Genomic DNA, 20091 nt, shown 5'->3' with positions numbered 1-20091 from the left:
AAATGTGACCGCCTCCACAGAGCTTTTTTTAAACACTCTTCAGCTTGATCCCATGCCTCCCTACAGCTATACTATAGGAGTGTTTAGCTCTATTATATGTTAACCTGCTTGAACATTCATTCGGCAGTGGATCAATCTAACCATTAAAGGAAAATCTCTTCCTTCTGGTGCAGTGTATTTGTCACTCTGTTATTTCAGTTGCTTAACAGTGTTGTGCAATTACCGGCGTGTCTCCAGGGGGCAATAAAGGATGTCAAATTAAATCAAGCCGTCGTGTTAGCAGAGGATTTACATTTTAACCATTCCACTCTCATTCAAGGATGAAGATAGAGGTTAAAACTGGGGCTTGAATTATTGATGAGCAAGCTTGTGCAGCAGGATGCCCATTTAATTTACAGACTGTTTTGATAGCTGTTTTGTTTTGTTAGTCCATGGCATCATATTTTGTTTGTATCTGTGATAGAAAATAATGACAATGTTTATTTGCTGAAAAATGGTCTCTCAAGTCTCAAGTTTACGTTTCATTTCTTCACAAACATCAATACTGTCAAACAGAGAACTTTTGAAAGTGTTCAAGAAAAGATCCACCTTTTTTTCCCTTTTTTTTTTTTACTATACTTGAGTGTTCTGCAGTATGGACAATAATTTATACCCCGCTATATGCAATTTTGTATCCTTATATGCCCGATACAATATTTAAATATGCCCGGAAATAATATTTATCATTACATGATATCAAAATGGTAATTTTCTCCATTTATTTATGAAACATATGCGTAGAACAAATATTAAATGGATAAATGTTAAAAATATAATAAAACATGAATATCCAGTAGAATACCATTCAAAATAGTACAACCAATTTTCATTGTTGTGTGCTGTGTAATGGAGTGCAATGTACAATATTGTTACATCCATGCTCGGTGCCCTAAATGAGCATTTGCGTGTGATGTCATGTTGCCGCAGTTTCATCAACCCTTTATTCATTGTTCATCCAATGTTAGTGTAGCATCCAAGTGTAAGGTGTCTAAAGTCACTCTGGCCACCCAGAAATTCTCAAACTCTTGATACAAAACAGATGATCTCAGCGGATGCAAAAACATCTTTTTATTTGCTTTATTCAGCATCATGAAACAAGCAAAGAAATGCATTTGTTAGGGTCCGATTCACAATAAAAATCATGTAAAAAATTAAATAAAATAAAAAACCCTGCTTGTTTATATTTGGATCACTCACTATTTACCCCTATAAATATCTCCACATACTCTCCTAAATACAAACACATGCATTCAGTGACAAGTTGACAACTTAACCGTGTACAATTTAAACAACAAAATAAACACACAGAGTACATCAGTACACATTTATTTATAAGTTAAAGCCTCTGTTTGACAACATGTAATGTGTGCCAAACATTCCCTAATCAACATAATAATCATGACGAACCAGTTACGGCAACAGTTTGATTAAATTAAATTGATTTGATTTAAAATGTGGGTTGCTTGGTCATGCCTGGAGTGGGACGATGACGCAATATAAAGGTGAATATTGTTGCGTTATCGACTAGCTCGGATATTATCATACTACATTAGTGGTTATGTTGTATGGCTGATATTTTTATACCACACTATAATATATATTGCACAGCACTAATACTCGGTATCAAATTACAGGTGTACAGTACTGAATGTATTTCATAATGCTGCTGTTTAATGGCTCACGATGGTGTGCCTGAATCCTTCAATAATATTTTCCTTCTCCTTCTCTCATTCCCTCTCATAGTTGGTGCTAGCAGAGAGCGCTCACTCTGATGGAGGATCACAGTGCGCAGAGAGCCATCCAGAGCTGCCCCCTCCTCTCGAAAGAACAGGAGGCATCGGTGACTCTCGGCCCCCTTCCTTCCAGTGAGTAGGCTGATCACTGTTTGTCATGTATGCACAATTACACTCACACACTTATTCAAGCACACACTCCTCTGTGACCTTTTTACTGCGTGTGCCCATTTGAGCTTGCCACATAGATTCATCATCACAGGCTTTGTTGGAGGTGAAGCTGATGTGCGCCTATGTGTGAATAGTATGTGCTAAAACTCCATAGAATAATGCTCCGGGGCCACTTTTTGTCCCTCCTTGCTTGCCATGGAGTGTAGAGGCGCTTGTTCGCTCTTATTTGTACAAATGATGCATCTGCTACTGCTGTTCTAAAATAGCCTTTGCTGCATAAACATCTTCAGGCAATCATTGAGTAGCATTAGTCGCTCAAAGCACTCATCCATATGTGCTTGATAGAGTATGAGGGACACACTGAAAAGAAAAAAGAAAAATAGTATTATGCCTAAGTACTCATCTGACCAAAACAGTGTTTTATTTTTTTCCCCCAAAAAAGAAAATAAATGTTTTGTTTTTTTCCCAGAAGTCGCAATTTTGTGTGAATAAACCTGCAATTTTTATTTATTTATTTATTAGATAAAAGGAGTGGATGGGGAGGAGCAGTCTTTTAAGTGTATTAAAAAAAAAGTTAGTTTTCCAATGAACAAAGCACAGATTCAGAAGCATGTTGGCCCATCAAACCGTAGTGAAAATGAAAATGTTACCTGGTGGTCTCAAATATTGAGCTCTTTGGCTTAGTGGGTGTTTTTTTTTTTTAATAGATTGATTAGAATTAGTTATTTTTGTAATTCAGTGTTCTTCTGCTGTATTTTGATTCACCTTTAGCCGCCCCGTTATATTTCAGGTTTTTATGTGGAACGTTTTCTACTTGTCTATCGCATAGATCCTTGTTATATCACAGAAATCTGTAATGCCCTAGCATGTGGGAAAGGAGAGCCACAGTGTTAAACAAACTCTGAACTGTTACCTCTCTCCTGCTCATTTTTCTTCAGGCCCCACCTTTTAAAGGCATTATATTATAATACGTATAGGATTTTCAATAGATTTCATGCTTTGTCTTCAAATTGAGTTTCAATTGGTTTCAATGTGTTGGAAGGGGTTAAGCAATTGACGTTTTTACATGGCGTCTTCACATTAATTTGTCACCCACCATGAACGGTTGGGTTGACAGTATTGCAATATTTTCCTGAAAAAAATACACACATATACTTTATTATCTTAGGTATGCAAATGTATTTCCATAATATAATTCCATTTTCTAGGGCCCTTAGAATCGTCACGAGTGTTTCTCTCCCTTACAGCGGCCCTAGCCGACATACTCCTTCGCACAAGAATATTTTCTTGGCAGCCCGATGTCCAATACCTGGAGAACATCACACCTCCTGCAAAAGAGAACGTCCATTCTAAATATATCTTGAAGGGCTTGCGGTATCGGGGATGAGGGTTGTTGTCATTGCAGGTGCCAAAGCAATATAGCCGAGGCTCTATATTGAGAACAAGCAATCTGTCATGTCTCAGTTTATGTCTTTATTCAGCGTTTGACATCTCAGCTCGAGTTTGCCCTCTGCTGCTGGCCTAACGGCTTGCCCTCCTGATTTTATTGTTTCCAGCCAGCTCCAGCTACGACTACTGCCCCCATATGGTGCAAAGTGATAAAGCTGCAATATATTCCCCCACCCTCCTCCCTTTCTATCCAGAGCTCGCCCTTTCTCTTTTCCTCTTTGAGTCAGACAGGCAAGCCTTTTTCTCAGAGCCGAGTGAAGTCTCCACCATGAACGTCCTCGCTGTTGCCAGCTTCTCCCTAAATAGCTGGAATATTATTATCACTTCATTTCCTTTTTCTGCCTTATTCATGCCGTTCACGTGTTTCTGGATGTGAATGGCTCTATTTGATGAACGTGCAGAGTAGGATGTTTTGGGCTGAGAATGGACGCAAGTGATGTGTTTCTGCCTGGTAATCCGGATTAACAGACATTAAAAGCACCCATCTCCATTTCCCAAGAGGGAGAGGGCGGACGCTGGCAGCAAAGGGTCTGGCGGATTTAAAAAGGGGGGGGTGGGTAATTTGTTCACAGCTGCAGTTTAGCCTTGAATAATCTAGCCCTGGATCAAGAAGCAGCCACAGCCTCATGGCCAGGCAGACGCCACTAGTCACTAACCCCCATAATAATGTAGACATGACGTGAGCCTTCATTTGCACACCGTTGCTGCTGACGTCCATCTTAAGTGCAGCAATTCCACACTGAGCATCTTTCCTCGCAGAATGTTAACACAGTGTCCCGATCATTTTGGGCTGATTGAGAATTCATCTTCCCGGCTGTTTATGCACAGCGAATGTGCTCATTTGTGTACGAGCATGTGCATGCATTATTGCAGGCATGCATTATGTATGCTTGTGGAAGAAATATGTTTACCAAAGTGTGTGACAGACAGCCGTATAAGGTGACACGAGTTGAGTGGCATTCTCGCAAAGATTTCGCAAAGTCTCTTGACCCATAAGTGCCTCCAGCTCTCTGACAGAATAACAGTTTGCCCTCCAGCCCTCCCATAACCCCTGCAGACTCCTCCCAGACACCAAGAACACGGGCCCGTTTATTGCTGCGCACACACCTGATCTGCCACTTGCACACCGTTTTATGCAATCTGCCGTGCTTCATTCAAATCATGCTGAAGGGACCAGCTGGACTTTCAATGGATCTCATTAATGCCAGCGTTGTTCATAGGAACTCTGTCTGCGGCTAACTGGTCATTAAGGACAGTGGAAAACACATCACCTATCGTAGAACACTGGCTGGAGGTAGTGAATATGAAACACAGTCCTCATATGAGATGCAGATCCCCCTGGAGTTTAAAGAAAATGGGGCAGAATATTTACAGGTTTTTTTTCTATTTATCTTAACCTGAATTTTTGGGTGATTGTAGTGCCAATGCTGTGAGCAGTCGTGATGGCCTGGATACCGAGACGGGCACAGAGTCCCTCCTCAGCCACCGGCGCGAGCGGGAAAGAGAGCGCGCGCGGAGGAGAGCTCGAGAAACCGAGAGTAAGTATGGCAAATCTGAGATTTTGTATCCCTCAATTTAGACAGACTTTGGCAAAGTATGGCCCCGGGGCCACATTCGGCACACCTATAGTCTCTGATGAGCTATCCTGTAGTGACCATGAAGTCAAAGTAAAATATGCAATGCTTTTATTTTGGTTGCCAATAGGGATGTAACGATAAGGGCAATATCGTGATATCACAATCTTCAAACTGCCACAATATCGCCTACGTCATGTCACGATATTAAAAGCAGTTGATTTCCATTTGTGCAGTTCTTGCACCCTCTGGTGGTTAGTTTTTTAGTGCAGTTTAATTCTCATGCGGCATGTTTTGGCCCTCCTTTGTTTGAAATCCACGCTAATCGTCAGATGAAGGGTAATGTAATATGCTTGTGAACCAAGTCAATATGTGGAGGAACTCGTTAGCAAGTAAGTGCCTCAATGTTAAGTGTTATTAGAGATTGTATGTTGTTGATAAGCATTGCTGTTATGTATAAAAGCAACAAGTATGAGTTCACTTTTTTACAATGTCGTAACCTTTTTTTAATATCGGCATCCTCTCCACAATATCGTGATAATATCGTATTGCAACGTTTGGATATCATTACAACCCTAGTAGCAACGTGTTTGCTATTTTACCAGCCCTCTAGCAATTATTCTTCCAAAAAAGAGACTAGCAAAAATGACAAAGCATTTCTACACTTTCATATACTGTACATAGTGGGTGTATTGTAAATAATCACTTTAACATTATATAATAATTGTATATTTCCCACTCATCTATATAATTTGGAGTCCTGAGTCCTGACTACAAACGACTATTAAGGGTTGGCGGTTGGTGCACAAAATTAATGTTGTAATTTTATTGACCACTTCTAATTCTAATAATACATCCCATATCTACACACATAGGAATTTATTGCAACAAAACAATATGCTTTTTCTAAATACATAAAAAAATATTACATAGACGGTTGAGGTTAGCATGTTGGCTTGGCCCTCGGCAAACGTTCCAGTTTTTCCAGTGTGGCCCCTTTGCAAAATTAATTGCCCACCCCTACGACTCGCTATGCATCAGAACGTGTTGTCTTGGCAGAGGATATTAGCATCAGATGCTGCACACCAAAGACAACTGTCTCTCTGTCTTCCTTCTTGCATCACAGCCAATCTTTTGTGACTGGCTCAATCATTTGTCTTATTCCAGGACTGGCGTTAAGACTGCTGTTACCATTTGAGCATCTTGTGACCATGCTTGTGATTTTCAGACATGTTTTGTTGTGCCTGCAAAAAAGGCATGTGCAGCTGCATTTACTTTGTTAGCATGCTCTTATCTTAAATTTACAGTTGACTATTTATATTTTATACTGCTCATAATTCAGAACAGTTATCAGAATTGAGCTCTGAGACTGCTAGCTGGTCCATCAATTAAACAGTCCATCAATAAATTAATCAATTATTGTGTATTATACAGTTGTTCTCATAGGTTTCCAGATTGTGGTAGAATTGTAAGACGTGCTTGAGTGATCAGGTAACATTTTATTTTTTAAATGGGATTCAAATTAAACTAAAAGGCATGTCAGAACACAGAGCACAATCCGTAAACAAAACAGCAGTTTAGAAAATGAGATGCTTCTTGTTCAGTCATATATATATATATATATATATATTTTTTTTTTTAAGAGCCAACATTTTATGAATTCTGTACCGTATGTTTACTTTACTGATCTGGTGTCACCATGGCAATAAAAGAGATATTATTATTATAAGATAGTGTACCATTATTGGGATTGATTAAGTTTCACTTTCTTTTGTGTTTTCTTACTTTTACCTTTTTATATTGAATTATTTCTGTCTTGCAGGCTTGTTATTACCATTACTTAATTGTGTTTTCTAGCACACAAATACACACACTCACAGGCATGGTTTTCCGCTAATTAAATGGAACAGCAGTGGCGCTGGTTGCTTCCTGCGTGCTGCAGCGCGGCGCTTGTGCAGCTCATAAATCAACCAATCAAGTAAAGCCAATGTCATCTAATTCACTGGATTTGCATTGGCTGTCTGAATGCAGCCACGGTCCCACGGCCAGGATGTGAAGCCATAACAAAGAATGAAGTAGAAGCCTTGCCGCCTGCAGCGTTAGCGTCAGGAATTCCCCGGTCACCTTATACACCCGCTCCAAGTGATTCTGTCACCGCGTCAATGCAGTTTTAAAGGGATCGCTTCAATCCTGTTAAGCCGGGAAACGTATCCTGATTTACTTTTCTGCCTGTGTGCTGGCGTTTTGAGTAATGAATAATGTCTGAACAGGTGTTGGGCCCTGAGGGTCGCTGGTGGAGGGATTTGATCTGTGCCGAGAGCAACAGGTGATCTGCATTTCTGAGAGACAAGTCTGATATTGTAATAGTCAAGTAGAGTCATGTGTTGTTTGCTTGTGTTACCATATTGAAGTAGTAGCACAGGAAAAAGCTGGTGTCCAAAATAAAGATTTTTTTTTTTTTCGTGGCTAAAACATGGAGAGCATGTTTTCACCTGAGGCAGCAATGGGCGAGGACAGCGCCTCGTCGCAAAGCTCGTCTTACCTTTCTGTGCTCTGATTGGACGGAGGCAGATTAGCAGTCGTCCTATAGTTGGCATGTGATGAGAGGCAGCGAGTAGACAACACTTGTTCCCGACTGTCAGATTGTCAGTGCATAGGATGAAGGCTCGCTATCGGCTGTGGTGAGACACATTTGGTTTTTCCTCACAACATGACAGTTTGAGTGATTAGTGTCACAAGTTTAATGTCAGTTAGTGCAAGGAATTGATTGGTTATTTTTCAGCGTGTTATGATGCAATGAGAGAAAGTTAGTTCAAGCAAAGCTTGTATGCTTTTTGTTGTCCCGCTTCTTCAATTTTAGAAGAACTGTGACTCCACCCAAGTGTCGGGAGGGGCAGCCGTTGGTGTGTGAATTCTATTGGAATATGTTGGATCAGGCTTCTCTTTTCTGAAGAGCACCTTGTTGTTGCGATGGGAACGACCACATTGCTGGAATGTTTTTCCGGAGCTTGGCAGATGTGTTCTCTGCCTCGCCCTCTTCGCCTGACCAGACCGTTCCAGCCAATGCGCTGTTACCCGGAGGCGCCCCCTCCCCACTGGCAGTGTATGTATGCTGCGCGTGATTTCATGCCGTGTCATCTCTCTTCTTCGAGTTCCCACCATGTATTTATTGCTTTCTTTTTTCATCTAAACGAGTCTGCTGGAATTTTGCACAATTTGCACATTTACACTTCACATTAATAATGAAAATACAATTCTGCCCTGTCATAAGAGTAGTGTTTCATATTTTGACTACCCTGTGGACTTGTACGATGGGGCCGAATATTTGACGCAGCTGTGTGACGCAGAGCAGCAGTTCTGCATTATTGCAAATGACAACCACAATGATAAACATGAATAGATGAATACCTCTCAGACTCAGACGGTGTAAAAACTGGCCTTGCAAATGTCGGTTTTCTGCGGCCGCTCTCATGACCTCTTACTTCTCTCCCACCTCCAGTCCCTCGCATCAACGGTCACTCCAAGTCGGAGCGCACTGCGAGGGACTCGGCCATGGGTTACGACAGCACCTCCGTGATGAGCAGCGAGCTGGAGTCCAGCTCGTTTGTCGACAGCGAAGAAGACGAAGACGCAAGCAGGTAAGCTCCTCTGCCATGTCACTGGGTTCAGTTCTTTCATGGGAGATAAATATTGTATCTATTTTGGGAGCTCTGTTTCTAAGCAACAGGTGTCACTCATCTGTCAAGCCTCTGTCATTGGATAATTCCAATTTATATTTTATTATTGATGTCAGACATAGCAATGGGGGATTACACTCTCATCTGATATGATTCTAATTCTGTTCAATGTATGATTTAGTTCTGGAATTGCAAGATTGCAAGATATATTTGACCTTGACATATATGAACATTAATAAGCGAAGTGCACATCTTGGCAGCGCGGTGCATTATGGGTAGGCCGGCTGGTAGCCTGCTACCAACTTGTCATTGAAAACTAATGGAGTCTAACGGGGGAAGCGCTGATTTGGACCTTTTCAACCGTTGGAAAGCTGATGTTTTTTATTGGATCTATTTTAAACATGAATAGCGTGTCGTTACTGACTGCCCTCTGCCGGGGCATGACAGTTAAGCCTATTTAAGTGCTTATTATTTGAATGAATATGTGCACTTTACCGGGAGTTGGACCGAGGACACAGCACCGGGACGCGATCAAGAGACGGGTAGGAGCTTTCTTCACTGAAAGGGTCAATTGGGGCTAGAAGCAGGTTCTTAAATGACTGTCACTCCATTAGTTTGGTTACACGTACGGCCGCTAGCAAGCTTCGTGATGCTTCCTTCTGTTCCATCGCTTTCAGGATATTGACAAAATAAATGTAAAAAAAAAATACATCTATTTTAGCTTCTTATACGTCCGTTTGGATCTTTTTTTTTTCTGTCTGGAAATTGGGAAGAGTGAACAAAGATTTACAGGCGTACACTTCCATCTTCTCGAGCTTTGCAATGGTGTTTTTTTGCCGATAAACTCCATTAGGACAGTTAAAAATGGCACCAAGTGCACCTGGCGTTTTGTCACTTACGGCTGAAACTCGTTTAAACAATGCTTGCGAGCTCTAAGGTGCTAAGGTTACGCAAACACTCCATTCGCCGCCATTCAAATGACGGCTTTGTTTGGCACCACGTTTTTTTTTATTACTTGATTTTCACGCGTGCGCAAATGTAATGCCCACTTCGCTTATTGAAAGTTTACATGTTACTGGCTTGGTTATATAAACTGAAAACAACACGGTGGAGTCCAACCAACTGCCAAAGGCAAATTTCTGTGAATAATTGTCACTCCTCTAAAAGGGAGTATAATTGCCTGTATTAATACTTTAAACCATAATTATACCACAAATTATGATCCCTTAATACACTGGTTTGGATGCGGTGTTAGTCCTACTTTGGCGAAACTATCTTGAGTCAAAGAAAACATAGATGATGCCATTATAGTATGTAACCCTCTCCCGTTGACTCTCAATCAGAAATCGGACATGACTGTTGTTACATTTGTGAATGTATGTAGAAGGAACTTCTGCCTATACACACACAGCAGCCTTCAGCAGCTGAAGTTTGGTTAAGCCAAAAACTAGTATGATGCATTTTTTATTTTAATGATTTTTTATTGGAAATGTTTGCAAAATGTTCACATTTTCAATGTTCAGCCTATTCTTCATAGTTGACACTTTATAGATACAATCATCATAACTACTAGGGGTGTGCCGAAAAATCGATTCTCATAAGAATCACGATTCTCATTTAGTACAATTCAGAATCGATTTTAAATGTCCCAAAATCGATTTTATTTAAATTATTTTATACTGTCTTGTCTTTGTCTGTTGTGTGCCTTTATTTGGAGCGCTGTTCATGTTGTACCCGGTGTGGCCACTGAGGGGCAGTGTGGTTCCACGCGGTGTAATACACTGTTAAGTTGTAGCCACATTAGAGAGTAGAAGGAAAAAGTCACGATCAAGTTATTCCAATAAAAGTTTTTTTTTTCAGCGTGGAGCCATTCTTTTAATTGATTGTGCCGCGAGTAGCGCGCTAATTAGCATTAGTGAGTCAGACTGGAGTAGATCATTACAATTCCTTACACATCTATAGATTGAAGCAAAAATAATTGTCAATCAAATCATTTTGAATCAAAAATCGTTCCTAATCGAAAATCTATTCTGAATCGAATCGCAGACCCCAAAAAATCTGAATCGAATTGAATCGTAAGACATTCAAAGATTCCCACCCCTGTTAACTACTACTCTTTTTCTTATTTTCTTATCTCTTGTTTTAGGCTCAGTAGCTCCACAGAGCACAGTACCTCCTCGCAGCTGATGCGCAGGCACAAGCTCCGCCGACGGAGACACAAAGTGGCCAAAATAGACCGGGTGAGTGCCTCTAAGACACATTAGTGCTCAAATTGGCTGTGACGTTGAAGGGTACAGACAAACGAACGGTCTTAGTATTATTGACTTGGTGCCACATTGAGTTACTTGCCACATGCATCAGTGTTGTATCCTCTCGCCGCCTTTTCAGTCTTCATCCTTCAGCAGCATCACAGACTCCACCATGAGCCTCAACATCATCACCGTCACACTTAACATGGGTAAGTGTTCAAATTTAGTGTCATAGATTTACATTAGATTTGATTTTCAAGTACAATTCTCAATGAAACACTTGTGGCCGAATTGGTTTTAAAGTATAACTTAATTGATAATCCATGGGGAAATGACAAATTACTTTATCTTAATACCTCATCCTCCCAAGTCACTATAACAATGTAAAGAATTGATCAATTGTTTACTCCCAAGTTTGTGGGAATTGTTTTGTGAACGGCCCTTTTCTTCTTCAATGTCTTTGCATACAAGTACAATTCCCACAGTCTTGCATAAAAAATAAAAAAATCCACTTCCTGTTTATGTAATAGTTTTGCATCACACTTTGCAACTCAAGTCAAAGATAAAAGTTATTTTGAGCTTTGAGATATCGTGGTTCTTTTTTTTGGGGGGGGGGGGGGGGTTCATTTCATGTCTCAGCAATGATATTCCACTCTTAACTTTCTTCTTTCTGTCTCCCCGACAGAGAAGTACAACTTTCTGGGCATCAGTATTGTGGGTCAGAGTAACGACCGTGGTGACGGCGGCATCTACATCGGCTCCATCATGAAGGGAGGAGCTGTGGCTGCTGATGGCAGAATAGAACCCGGAGACATGCTCCTGCAGGTACAATGTGCATCCTATGAGTCTGCTTTTCATCAGGAGAACTGACAAAGGTTTGCTTTAGCCGTGTATAAAAATAGAATCTTTGTATTTATTTTAATAACCTCAATGCTTTATTCCCTGTGGTGGATTGTCAAATGTCTATTTTTGCATCCTGGTTTTGCCTCACATGGATCTTTTTTCACTCATTTAAAACCTTTCAATTGTAAATAAATGCCACACCGCACAATTCCTTTTATAACCACTAGAGGGCTGCTTTGAGTCGAGAAATAAGGGGAGAGCGTTAAAAAAAATATAGTGATAATTTAGCTCTTTTAAAACCTCTTAAAAAAAAGTATATATTTGAAAAAATACTGGTATCATCATTCTTCAGAAGATTATGCTATGCTTTTTTTCATAAAGTAAAAAAAAAAAATCTTCAAGTCAAATTTAAACAAATTGCTACACTTTTTGGTAGAATATAGATTGGCCATTCACCCATCGAAGTCCTCTTGTATAAGATTCAGGATCCTTGCTATTAATGATTACCGATGCTTAGCTTTAATTAAGGTATTCATGTATTGACATGTTTATTGTTCAGGTAAATGATGTCAACTTTGAGAACATGAGCAATGATGATGCTGTGAGGATTCTGAGAGAGATCGTTTCCAAAACTGGGTAAGAACTTTTATTAAATGCAAGGTGCATCCTCCCCATTTTTGATCACAAATACAGTGGGTAAAAACAAAACAAAACTACACTTCACATTAAAGGTAGAAAAACCTTTGAAATAATTCTCATACTTCATCAAATACCACAAAAACCTACTAAATTTTTTGAAGTGAGTTGATTTCTTCTTTTCAGTCCGATTAGTCTTACTGTTGCCAAATGTTGGGACCCGTCTCCTCGAAGCTACTTCACCATCCCTCGTGGTATGACAAATATTGAATCATCTTAAAGACAATGTATATTTTCATGAAGTGGGAAGCAAAATTGTGTTCTTGTCAATCTGAGCAGCTGAGCCAGTGAGACCCATTGACCCCGCCGCCTGGATTTCACACACCACTGCCCTGACGGGGCCATATCCCCACTATGGTAACAACCGATCACTACCACCACCCTCACTTTAGGACGTAGCAATGATTAGCATCTTTTTTTCATATTTTCAGAGTTTGACGATTTGCCTCTATCAACAAGCAAAACGGATATGGCCACCATCGTCAAGATTATGCAGTTGCCAGACTCTGGCCTGGAGATTCGGGACAGGATGTGGTTAAAGATCACTATTGCCAATGCTGTCATTGGTGAGTAAAATAACTCCATAGTTGAGCCAGAGAATAATTGCAGCCACATTTAAATGATATATCACCATCACACAACACATTCAGATATGTGAACAGGAAATTATTTATTTTTTATCAATGAACAAATAATCTGTGATCAAAGTTAATTGGAGGAATAACCCCGGGATTACACCTCATGCGTGTGTGTTGTGGTTTCCATTCTACCAGCTTGTTCAAATTGCACCGGCTGCGTATGGGCTGCGGATCGACTGCGGAGCAGCTGCGTCGTGCCAGATCCTATTTCGCAATTGTGTCAGCAAAACGTCATAATGATTCATGCTTAATTCACTGTTTAAACACCAGCGAACATGGACGAGGAGAGATTTATAATGGAGGTGGAAAGCCACAAAATGATATATGACACGGCACATCCAAGGGGGACCGCAGGGAGTGTTTTAACTATAGCGGGATCACACTCCTCAGCCTTCCTGGTAAGAGGAGGGTCCGTCAGGAAGTCGAATCTCGGATTCAGGAGGAGCAGTGGTTTTCGTCCCGGCTGTGGAAAAGTGGACCAGCTCTACACCCTCGGCAGGGCCCTCGAGGGTGCATGGGAGTTCGCCCAACCGGTTTACATGTGTTTTGTGGATTTGAAGAAGGCGTCGTTCGACCATGTCCTGTGGGTGGTGCTTCGGGAGTACGGGGTACCAAGCCCCCTGATACGGGCTGTTCGGTCCCTCTACGACCGATGTCAGAGTTTGGTCCTCATTGCCGGCAGCAAGTCGGATTCGTTCCCAGGGAGGGTTGGATTCCGCCAAGGTGACCCTTTGTCACCGATTCTGTTCATAGTTTTTAAGGACAGAATTTCTAGGCGCAGCCAAAGCGTTGAGGGGGTCCGGTTTGGTGGCCTCAGTATAGCATCTCTGCTTTTTGCAGATAATGTGGTGCTGTTGGCTTCATCAAGCCGTGATCTCCAACTCTCACTGGAGCGGTTCGCAGCCGAGTGTGAAGCGGTTGGGATGAGGATTAGTACCTCTAAATCCGAGACCATGGTCCTCAATCAAAAAAGGGTGGCATGCCCTCTCCGGGTCGGGGATGAGATCCTGCCCCAAGTGAAGGAGTTCCAGTATCTTGGAGTCTTGTTCACGTGTGAGGGTAGGATGGAGCGGGAGATCGCCAGGCGGATCGGTGCAGCGTCTGCAGTGATCCGAACTCTGTATCGGTCCGTTGTGGTAAAGAAGGAGCTGAGTCGAAAGGCAAAGCTCTCGATTTACCGGTCGATCGACGTTCCTACCCTCACCTTTGGTCACGAGCTGTGGGTTGTGACCAAAACAACAAGATCCCGGATATCCTCCCTTAGAGATGGTCATCCGGGAGGGACTCAGTGTCGAGCCACTACTTCTCCGCGTTAAGAGGAGCCAGTTGAGGTGGCTCTGGCATCTGGTTCGGATGCCTCCTGGACGCCTCCCTGGAGAGGTGTGTTGACGACCTAGGACACGCTGGTGAGACTATGTCCCTCGGCTGGCCCGGTAACGCCTTGGGATCCCGCCAGAGGAGCTGGTTGAAGTGGCTGGGGAGAGGAAAGTCTGGGCTTCCCTGCTAAAGCTGGTGCCCCCGCTACCCGACCCCGGATTAAGCGGTAAATAATGGATGGAGGTGGCCAGACGTGCGTAAGCGTGGCAGTTTAGAACAGGTGGAATTTATCAACACACATTTAATAGTGTGACCACACGTTAAATAAATACGTATTTTTCTGTACTTATGCACACTCTAAATTTCAGTCCTACGAACGAATTCAGAGTCTGTTCTACACGCTCTTTAATATAAATAAGGCCCCAAATGTTTTTGTAAAATGATGTAATGGCAGCAAAGTAATCTATTGATTTGCACATTGACCTCATAGCCAAGAGATTCTGGGTTCGGAATTTAGAAATATGCTTTGCAGGTTGAAGAACATAATGTGGCCATAGATTTGAATGCGAGTTTGAATGGATGTGTGTCTCAATGTGCTTGCAACTGGCGGTTAAATCAGTTCAGAGTGTACTCGGCTCTCGTCCAAAGTCTGCTGGGATTGGCTCCAGTTCCTCCGCGACCTTGTTGAGCACGAGTGGTATAGAAAATGGATGGAAGGCTGTTTAGATTGAGGAGCTAACGATTTATTATTTTATACATGTTCACATTTTATTATTTTTATAGTCTGAAGTGGGATATTTTACATAGCGTAGCGTATAACTGAAAAAAATATTTGACAGCTGTTGCAGACGTTAAGGTTGTCCTCTAACCAGGCTTTTCTCAAATCAAAGAAGATTGAGGTTATAATTAATTCCCATAGATTCCTGTATACTCGCATATCGTACGGTAGCCTCAGCTTGGTGATGCAGTCTTCGACATTTGGTTGTGACTTTTCTTGTGATGTCAGGCGCTGACGTGGTGGACTGGCTCTACTCCCGAGTGGAGGGTTTCAAAGACCGGCGGGATGCCAGGAAGTATGCGAGCAGTCTGCTGAAACATGGCTACCTGAGACATACTGTCAACAAGATCACCTTCTCAGAACAGTGCTACTACACCTTTGGAGACCTTTGCCAAAGTAAAGTATCGTAAAATTTGGTGGCATATTGTTACCCAAACAGAGATTCAACTCAATCACTGGCTTCTTGTTCTATAAGACATGGCGTCGCTCAATTTAAACGAGGGATCCAGTGGAGGCGGCTCGGAACAGGACGCTTTGGCACCGCTCCCGCCCGCCACCAACCCCTGGCCCATGGGGGGGCAGCCGTTCCCCTACCCTCCCTTCCCCTCTGCGCCCCCCTGCTTCCCGCCTGGATACTCGGACCCGTGCCACAGTTTCCACAGTGGGAGCGCAGGCAGCCAGCACAGTGAGGGTGAGTACTGCCAAGTAGGAAAATCAACGTACCGAGTGACATCATCCTCAATCAAAATGGACTCTCTGGCTGTCAGACTCTGTTTTAAGACTGCCTACGCTTTTTCTAAAAATAAAAATAAATACGTTAATTGATAGCTGATCTTTAAGTCATAGAAACTCTGTTTACTATGACACTGAATCAGTTTCCTTGTTGAACAGTAAGCCCTTGACATTATCCCCCCCCCCCAATTTTTTTGCTATTTTGTTTATTTATTTGTGCTAATTGTGTGGCCAAGACGTATATCGCCCCTCAAAAAAATATGACTAATTGCCTATATTAATAGTTCTGTTCTACTATAGCTGGGCGAGATGGTCAAAAAAATAAAACTTCTAATTTTTCAGTCATTCAGGACGATTACAATTTTAATCAATTTTAATATAATAAACCCAACAAACATTTATTTAAAGGTTTCATTTATTCAAAATTAATTCCTGTGCAAAATGTTCAGTCAACAATAATGTGTACTGATTTTAAATCCGTTTTAACATAAATGTAACATTCCTAGTTTGTGCTTAAATGCCATAATGAAGTAGTTGTTAGCTATTGTAAACATGTCTTGTAAACCACCCATCCAGCATTCTGACACTTGTACAAAATTACAACTCACAAAAACAATTGGATGTAAAAGAACATAAAAACAACAACTTTTAAGACAAAATTGATTTCATGGATAGCAAAACGCAAATAAGCGAGTGTCCACCTGTATTCCAAAGCATCTCGAGTCATGCAGCACTGCAGTACTGGCTCTGCACGATCAAATCTCACTGCAGATTTGAAGAATCAACACTTTGTCATGTGCACTTTATGTCATGAGACGATGTGAAAAACTGAAGTGCTCTCAATCTTATGTGGACCATCGTGATCTTGTGGTTACAGTTGGTATTGAAATCTAGCGTGTACATTGTCTTTGCTAAACTCATTTAAATAACCTCGCTGGATTCAGTTACAGTGGTGCATTAATTTGTTCTCTGACATCTTTCCCCATTGAAACTTGCCATCCCCACCCAAATTTTTTTGTTAAAAATGTTTGCAATGTATATAATAATAAAAATAGCACTGTATAATAGTGTACTTGACAAATATGTTGATTAAATTAAATAGAATGCAAAAAAAATGTTAAACAATTTTTGCTTAAATTCATTGGAAATGTTGCTCTTTCTGGTATGCTCAACTTGGCTACCGGGGGAGGCAGTATTTTACAGACATATGGATATACATGGTGGTGCACTGTCCTCACGGTCCACAGTATAAACTGCGGTTACACGAGTCATTTTTTTGAAAGGATGAAAAATCATCCTCTAAATCTAGATTTGCAGATTGTGTTGAAAGTAACGATTGACTTCCAAATGGAATTCAATGGTTACTCCTTGTAGTCTTTTGAAACAAAGATGGTATAATCCAATAAAGGAAAGATCCAATTTGATCAAAATGGGAAACCATGCCGCACCATACAGTGCCCAAAGCGCTTTACAAAACCCCACATCCACTTATTTGAAATGTATTATTGAAGCAGAGAGTACGCTGGCACGTTTTGGTGGCTGCTCTTACCTCCAGAAAAGTTATTCTTTTTAATTGAGCTTACTTTAACCGGGCTCCCTAGCCGTACCCGTTGCCAAAGGTAGAACCTGGGTTCGTTTTTTCTGCGTTGATGCCGTAAATCCATCCTCCTTGATGAGACCAGCTGCTAGCTAGCTGGGAAGACACTGTCTTCTGGCTACCTCCCTTCATTTGTTGCCATAATGGAGTGAAAAGCTGTCAGCAGCATAGTAATGACAGAGGCATTGATCCACTGCCAAGATGGTCTTTATTGACTGTACATCTGGACAGGTTCATTGAATGCTCAGCAGCTGGCTAATTCGCATTCACATTTGATGTGGCACATCAGCACAAACAAGGAAACGTTTTTATTATCAGGTTTATATTGGATGATGCATGGTCAAATCAAACTCCATATGTCTCAGCACAAGACCATCGATTGAACCATCAGACATAAACATCATAAGCGGAGCTGTGTTGCTTGTTTTCACGTAGCACTTCTTTAATCCACCTTTCACTTTCTTTTCCGCATTTGTCATGTTTGTGCATGAGCCATTTCCTGGATGGGTGTTATGGGCTGATTGGATAGAGTAAATGTATAACACAGTAGCTAATGGGGAAGATGTGTGTAATTGTGTTGTTCCCTCTGTTTCTGCTGGGCAACGATAGACTGAAGGAGGATGTAGTCCCAGGACACTGAGGGAACCGGTAAGCCTGCAACACCCCCTCAAATTTCCACCATCCAATTCCTCTCCACCATCCTTTCCCTCTTCTGTTCTTCTTGCTCCCGTCACTACAAGTCCCTATAAAGTGAAAATGATACTCCAAAAGAAGTTTTGTTAACAACCCTGCCTAATTTAAATGATTACAAATATTGCCAAGTATTTAAAATTGGGCTTCAGAATTGTGAAGAATCAAGATTTTGTGTGCGCTCTCTGAAAGACGAGTCATGAAAAAATATAGCTGCCTAGTGCTAGCCACCAGCTAGCTCGCGAGCTAACAGACATCTGGGGCTCCTCTCAACCGGCGGCGGATGAGCAATGGGCTCGTCCGCGGCGTCACCTCCTCAGTTGGGGAGTTTAGATAATGACACTGAGCTGTTCTTTAAATGTAAATTTTCGAGTTGCGAGCATAGCTAGCTAGCTAACTGCATGCTAGGGGTAGAAATAGGCAAATCATAGAAGCTAAAAAACAGTCTTATCACACCGGATAACCACTGATGCCAATAAAGGCGCTGATTTCTTCTATAGTGGGGGAGTGGCCACTCATGACAGACGGCAAGTGCATCACAAGACACCTTTAGCCATGAAAAAAAAAATTTAAATCAGGAAAACTAAAATGGTGGCAATCAGTTTAATATGAGACAAATCAGTCCTAGCTACATTGTTTTCAGTCTTTGCACATATTTTCAGCAATTCTCTTCAAATGTGTTTTATGCATTTAAAAACAAATTTATGATTTCACTTTACAGGGCCTTTAAGCTTTTCCCTGCGCAGATATCATGTGTTGTCCTATGTCTCGTATCGTGTGTCATCCTGCCGCCGCTCCGATAGTCCATTCTCTCTCTTCTCTTGCACCGTTGGGCATGTGTTCATATTGTGCTGGGAGGTATATGTGGTGATGCAGGACAACCCGTTTGAAGGCAGTGCTGTCATTCTCAGTGATGCAACTTCTATACTCAGTACTGTTGCGTTTTATTGGGCAGGTGTGCAATATTTGACTACTTACAGGGAGTTGTTTAAAATGGATCATCATTCGTTTGCATTAAAAAAGGCTTTTAATGACCTTGTCTGCGCCAGGTTGTAATACATTTTTCAAAACGTCCGTAGATACTGTGATATTATATACTCTGACTTTTTAGGTTCTATGCTTTTCCTAGAAGCTGCTGGAAGTTGTTGTTGACTGTAATGTTTACTGTAAGGGAATGACCACTGTCTCCATCTTCTGGCTGCACGGGGTAACGTTTGACTGCAAACTCAACACGGTGGAAGTGAGATCTGATCAAGAGGTTTCGTAAATGCGTGGTGTCAAATTCCGGGATCATACCTAAATGCACATACTAAAACTATCATATATCTATAAATGCAGTGAGTAAGATTCAATAAGAATGACATGGCATTCGTGGCTTTAACTCTAGATGGCGTTCGTGGCTAATGCTGCCTTCTTGATGGCAGTTGAGCGCAAGAAAAAGAGTCTCTTGAGGGCTTGACGTCGACATTGTTACGCACACGCTACCGCTAAGCAGTAATACAATGCCAAGGCTCATGCTAAATCAAAAGACAAATAATAAAATTGTGGGTTTTTTTTAAGACGAGTTCTGAAAATGGACAGAGAAGGGGCTTGCCCAATATTTAGTGGGAGGTGATTCCAAAGAGAGGTTACTTGTGATGTTTCTTGTTTGCTTTCACGTCAATAATCAAACAGACAACGACACTGTGAATAGTGGCTAATTATTTAATTTTAATTAAATATAAACATAATATTTAATATATATTGTTTATATATATATATATATATATATATATATATATATATATATATATATATATATATATATATATATATAAACAGTAATTACAAATATTAGTATAATATTGGTGAAAAATACACACACATTACAAGTTTGTTAATGCAAAAACAAGACAAATAATTCAAAAT

General features: G+C 41.1%; 1 protein-coding gene across 1 annotated transcript in view; it reads left to right on the top strand.

Annotated features, from left to right (window-relative positions):
- LOC147179530 (segment polarity protein dishevelled homolog DVL-1-like) overlaps positions 1–20091 on the top strand; it is a 33830-nt gene that overhangs the window by 8338 nt on the left and 5401 nt on the right. The window contains exons 3-14 of the mRNA XM_086068244.1: positions 1783–1904; positions 4812–4930; positions 8466–8604; positions 10790–10883; positions 11032–11101; positions 11578–11717; positions 12295–12371; positions 12558–12625; positions 12711–12788; positions 12863–12997; positions 15393–15560; positions 15640–15855. Of these exons, the coding sequence (XP_085924370.1) occupies positions 1783–1904; positions 4812–4930; positions 8466–8604; positions 10790–10883; positions 11032–11101; positions 11578–11717; positions 12295–12371; positions 12558–12625; positions 12711–12788; positions 12863–12997; positions 15393–15560; positions 15640–15855 (1426 nt within the window). The remainder of the gene's footprint in view (positions 1–1782; positions 1905–4811; positions 4931–8465; positions 8605–10789; positions 10884–11031; positions 11102–11577; positions 11718–12294; positions 12372–12557; positions 12626–12710; positions 12789–12862; positions 12998–15392; positions 15561–15639; positions 15856–20091) is intronic.

The sequence above is a fragment of the Leptonotus elevatus genome, chromosome 2 (assembly GCF_054856555.1).
Source record: "Leptonotus elevatus isolate MCC_2025b chromosome 2, RoL_Lele_1.0, whole genome shotgun sequence".
Lineage (NCBI taxonomy): Eukaryota > Metazoa > Chordata > Actinopteri > Syngnathiformes > Syngnathidae > Leptonotus > Leptonotus elevatus.
Note: the sequence above shows the minus strand (reverse complement) of the source record. Positions and strands in the feature narration are given on the sequence as shown.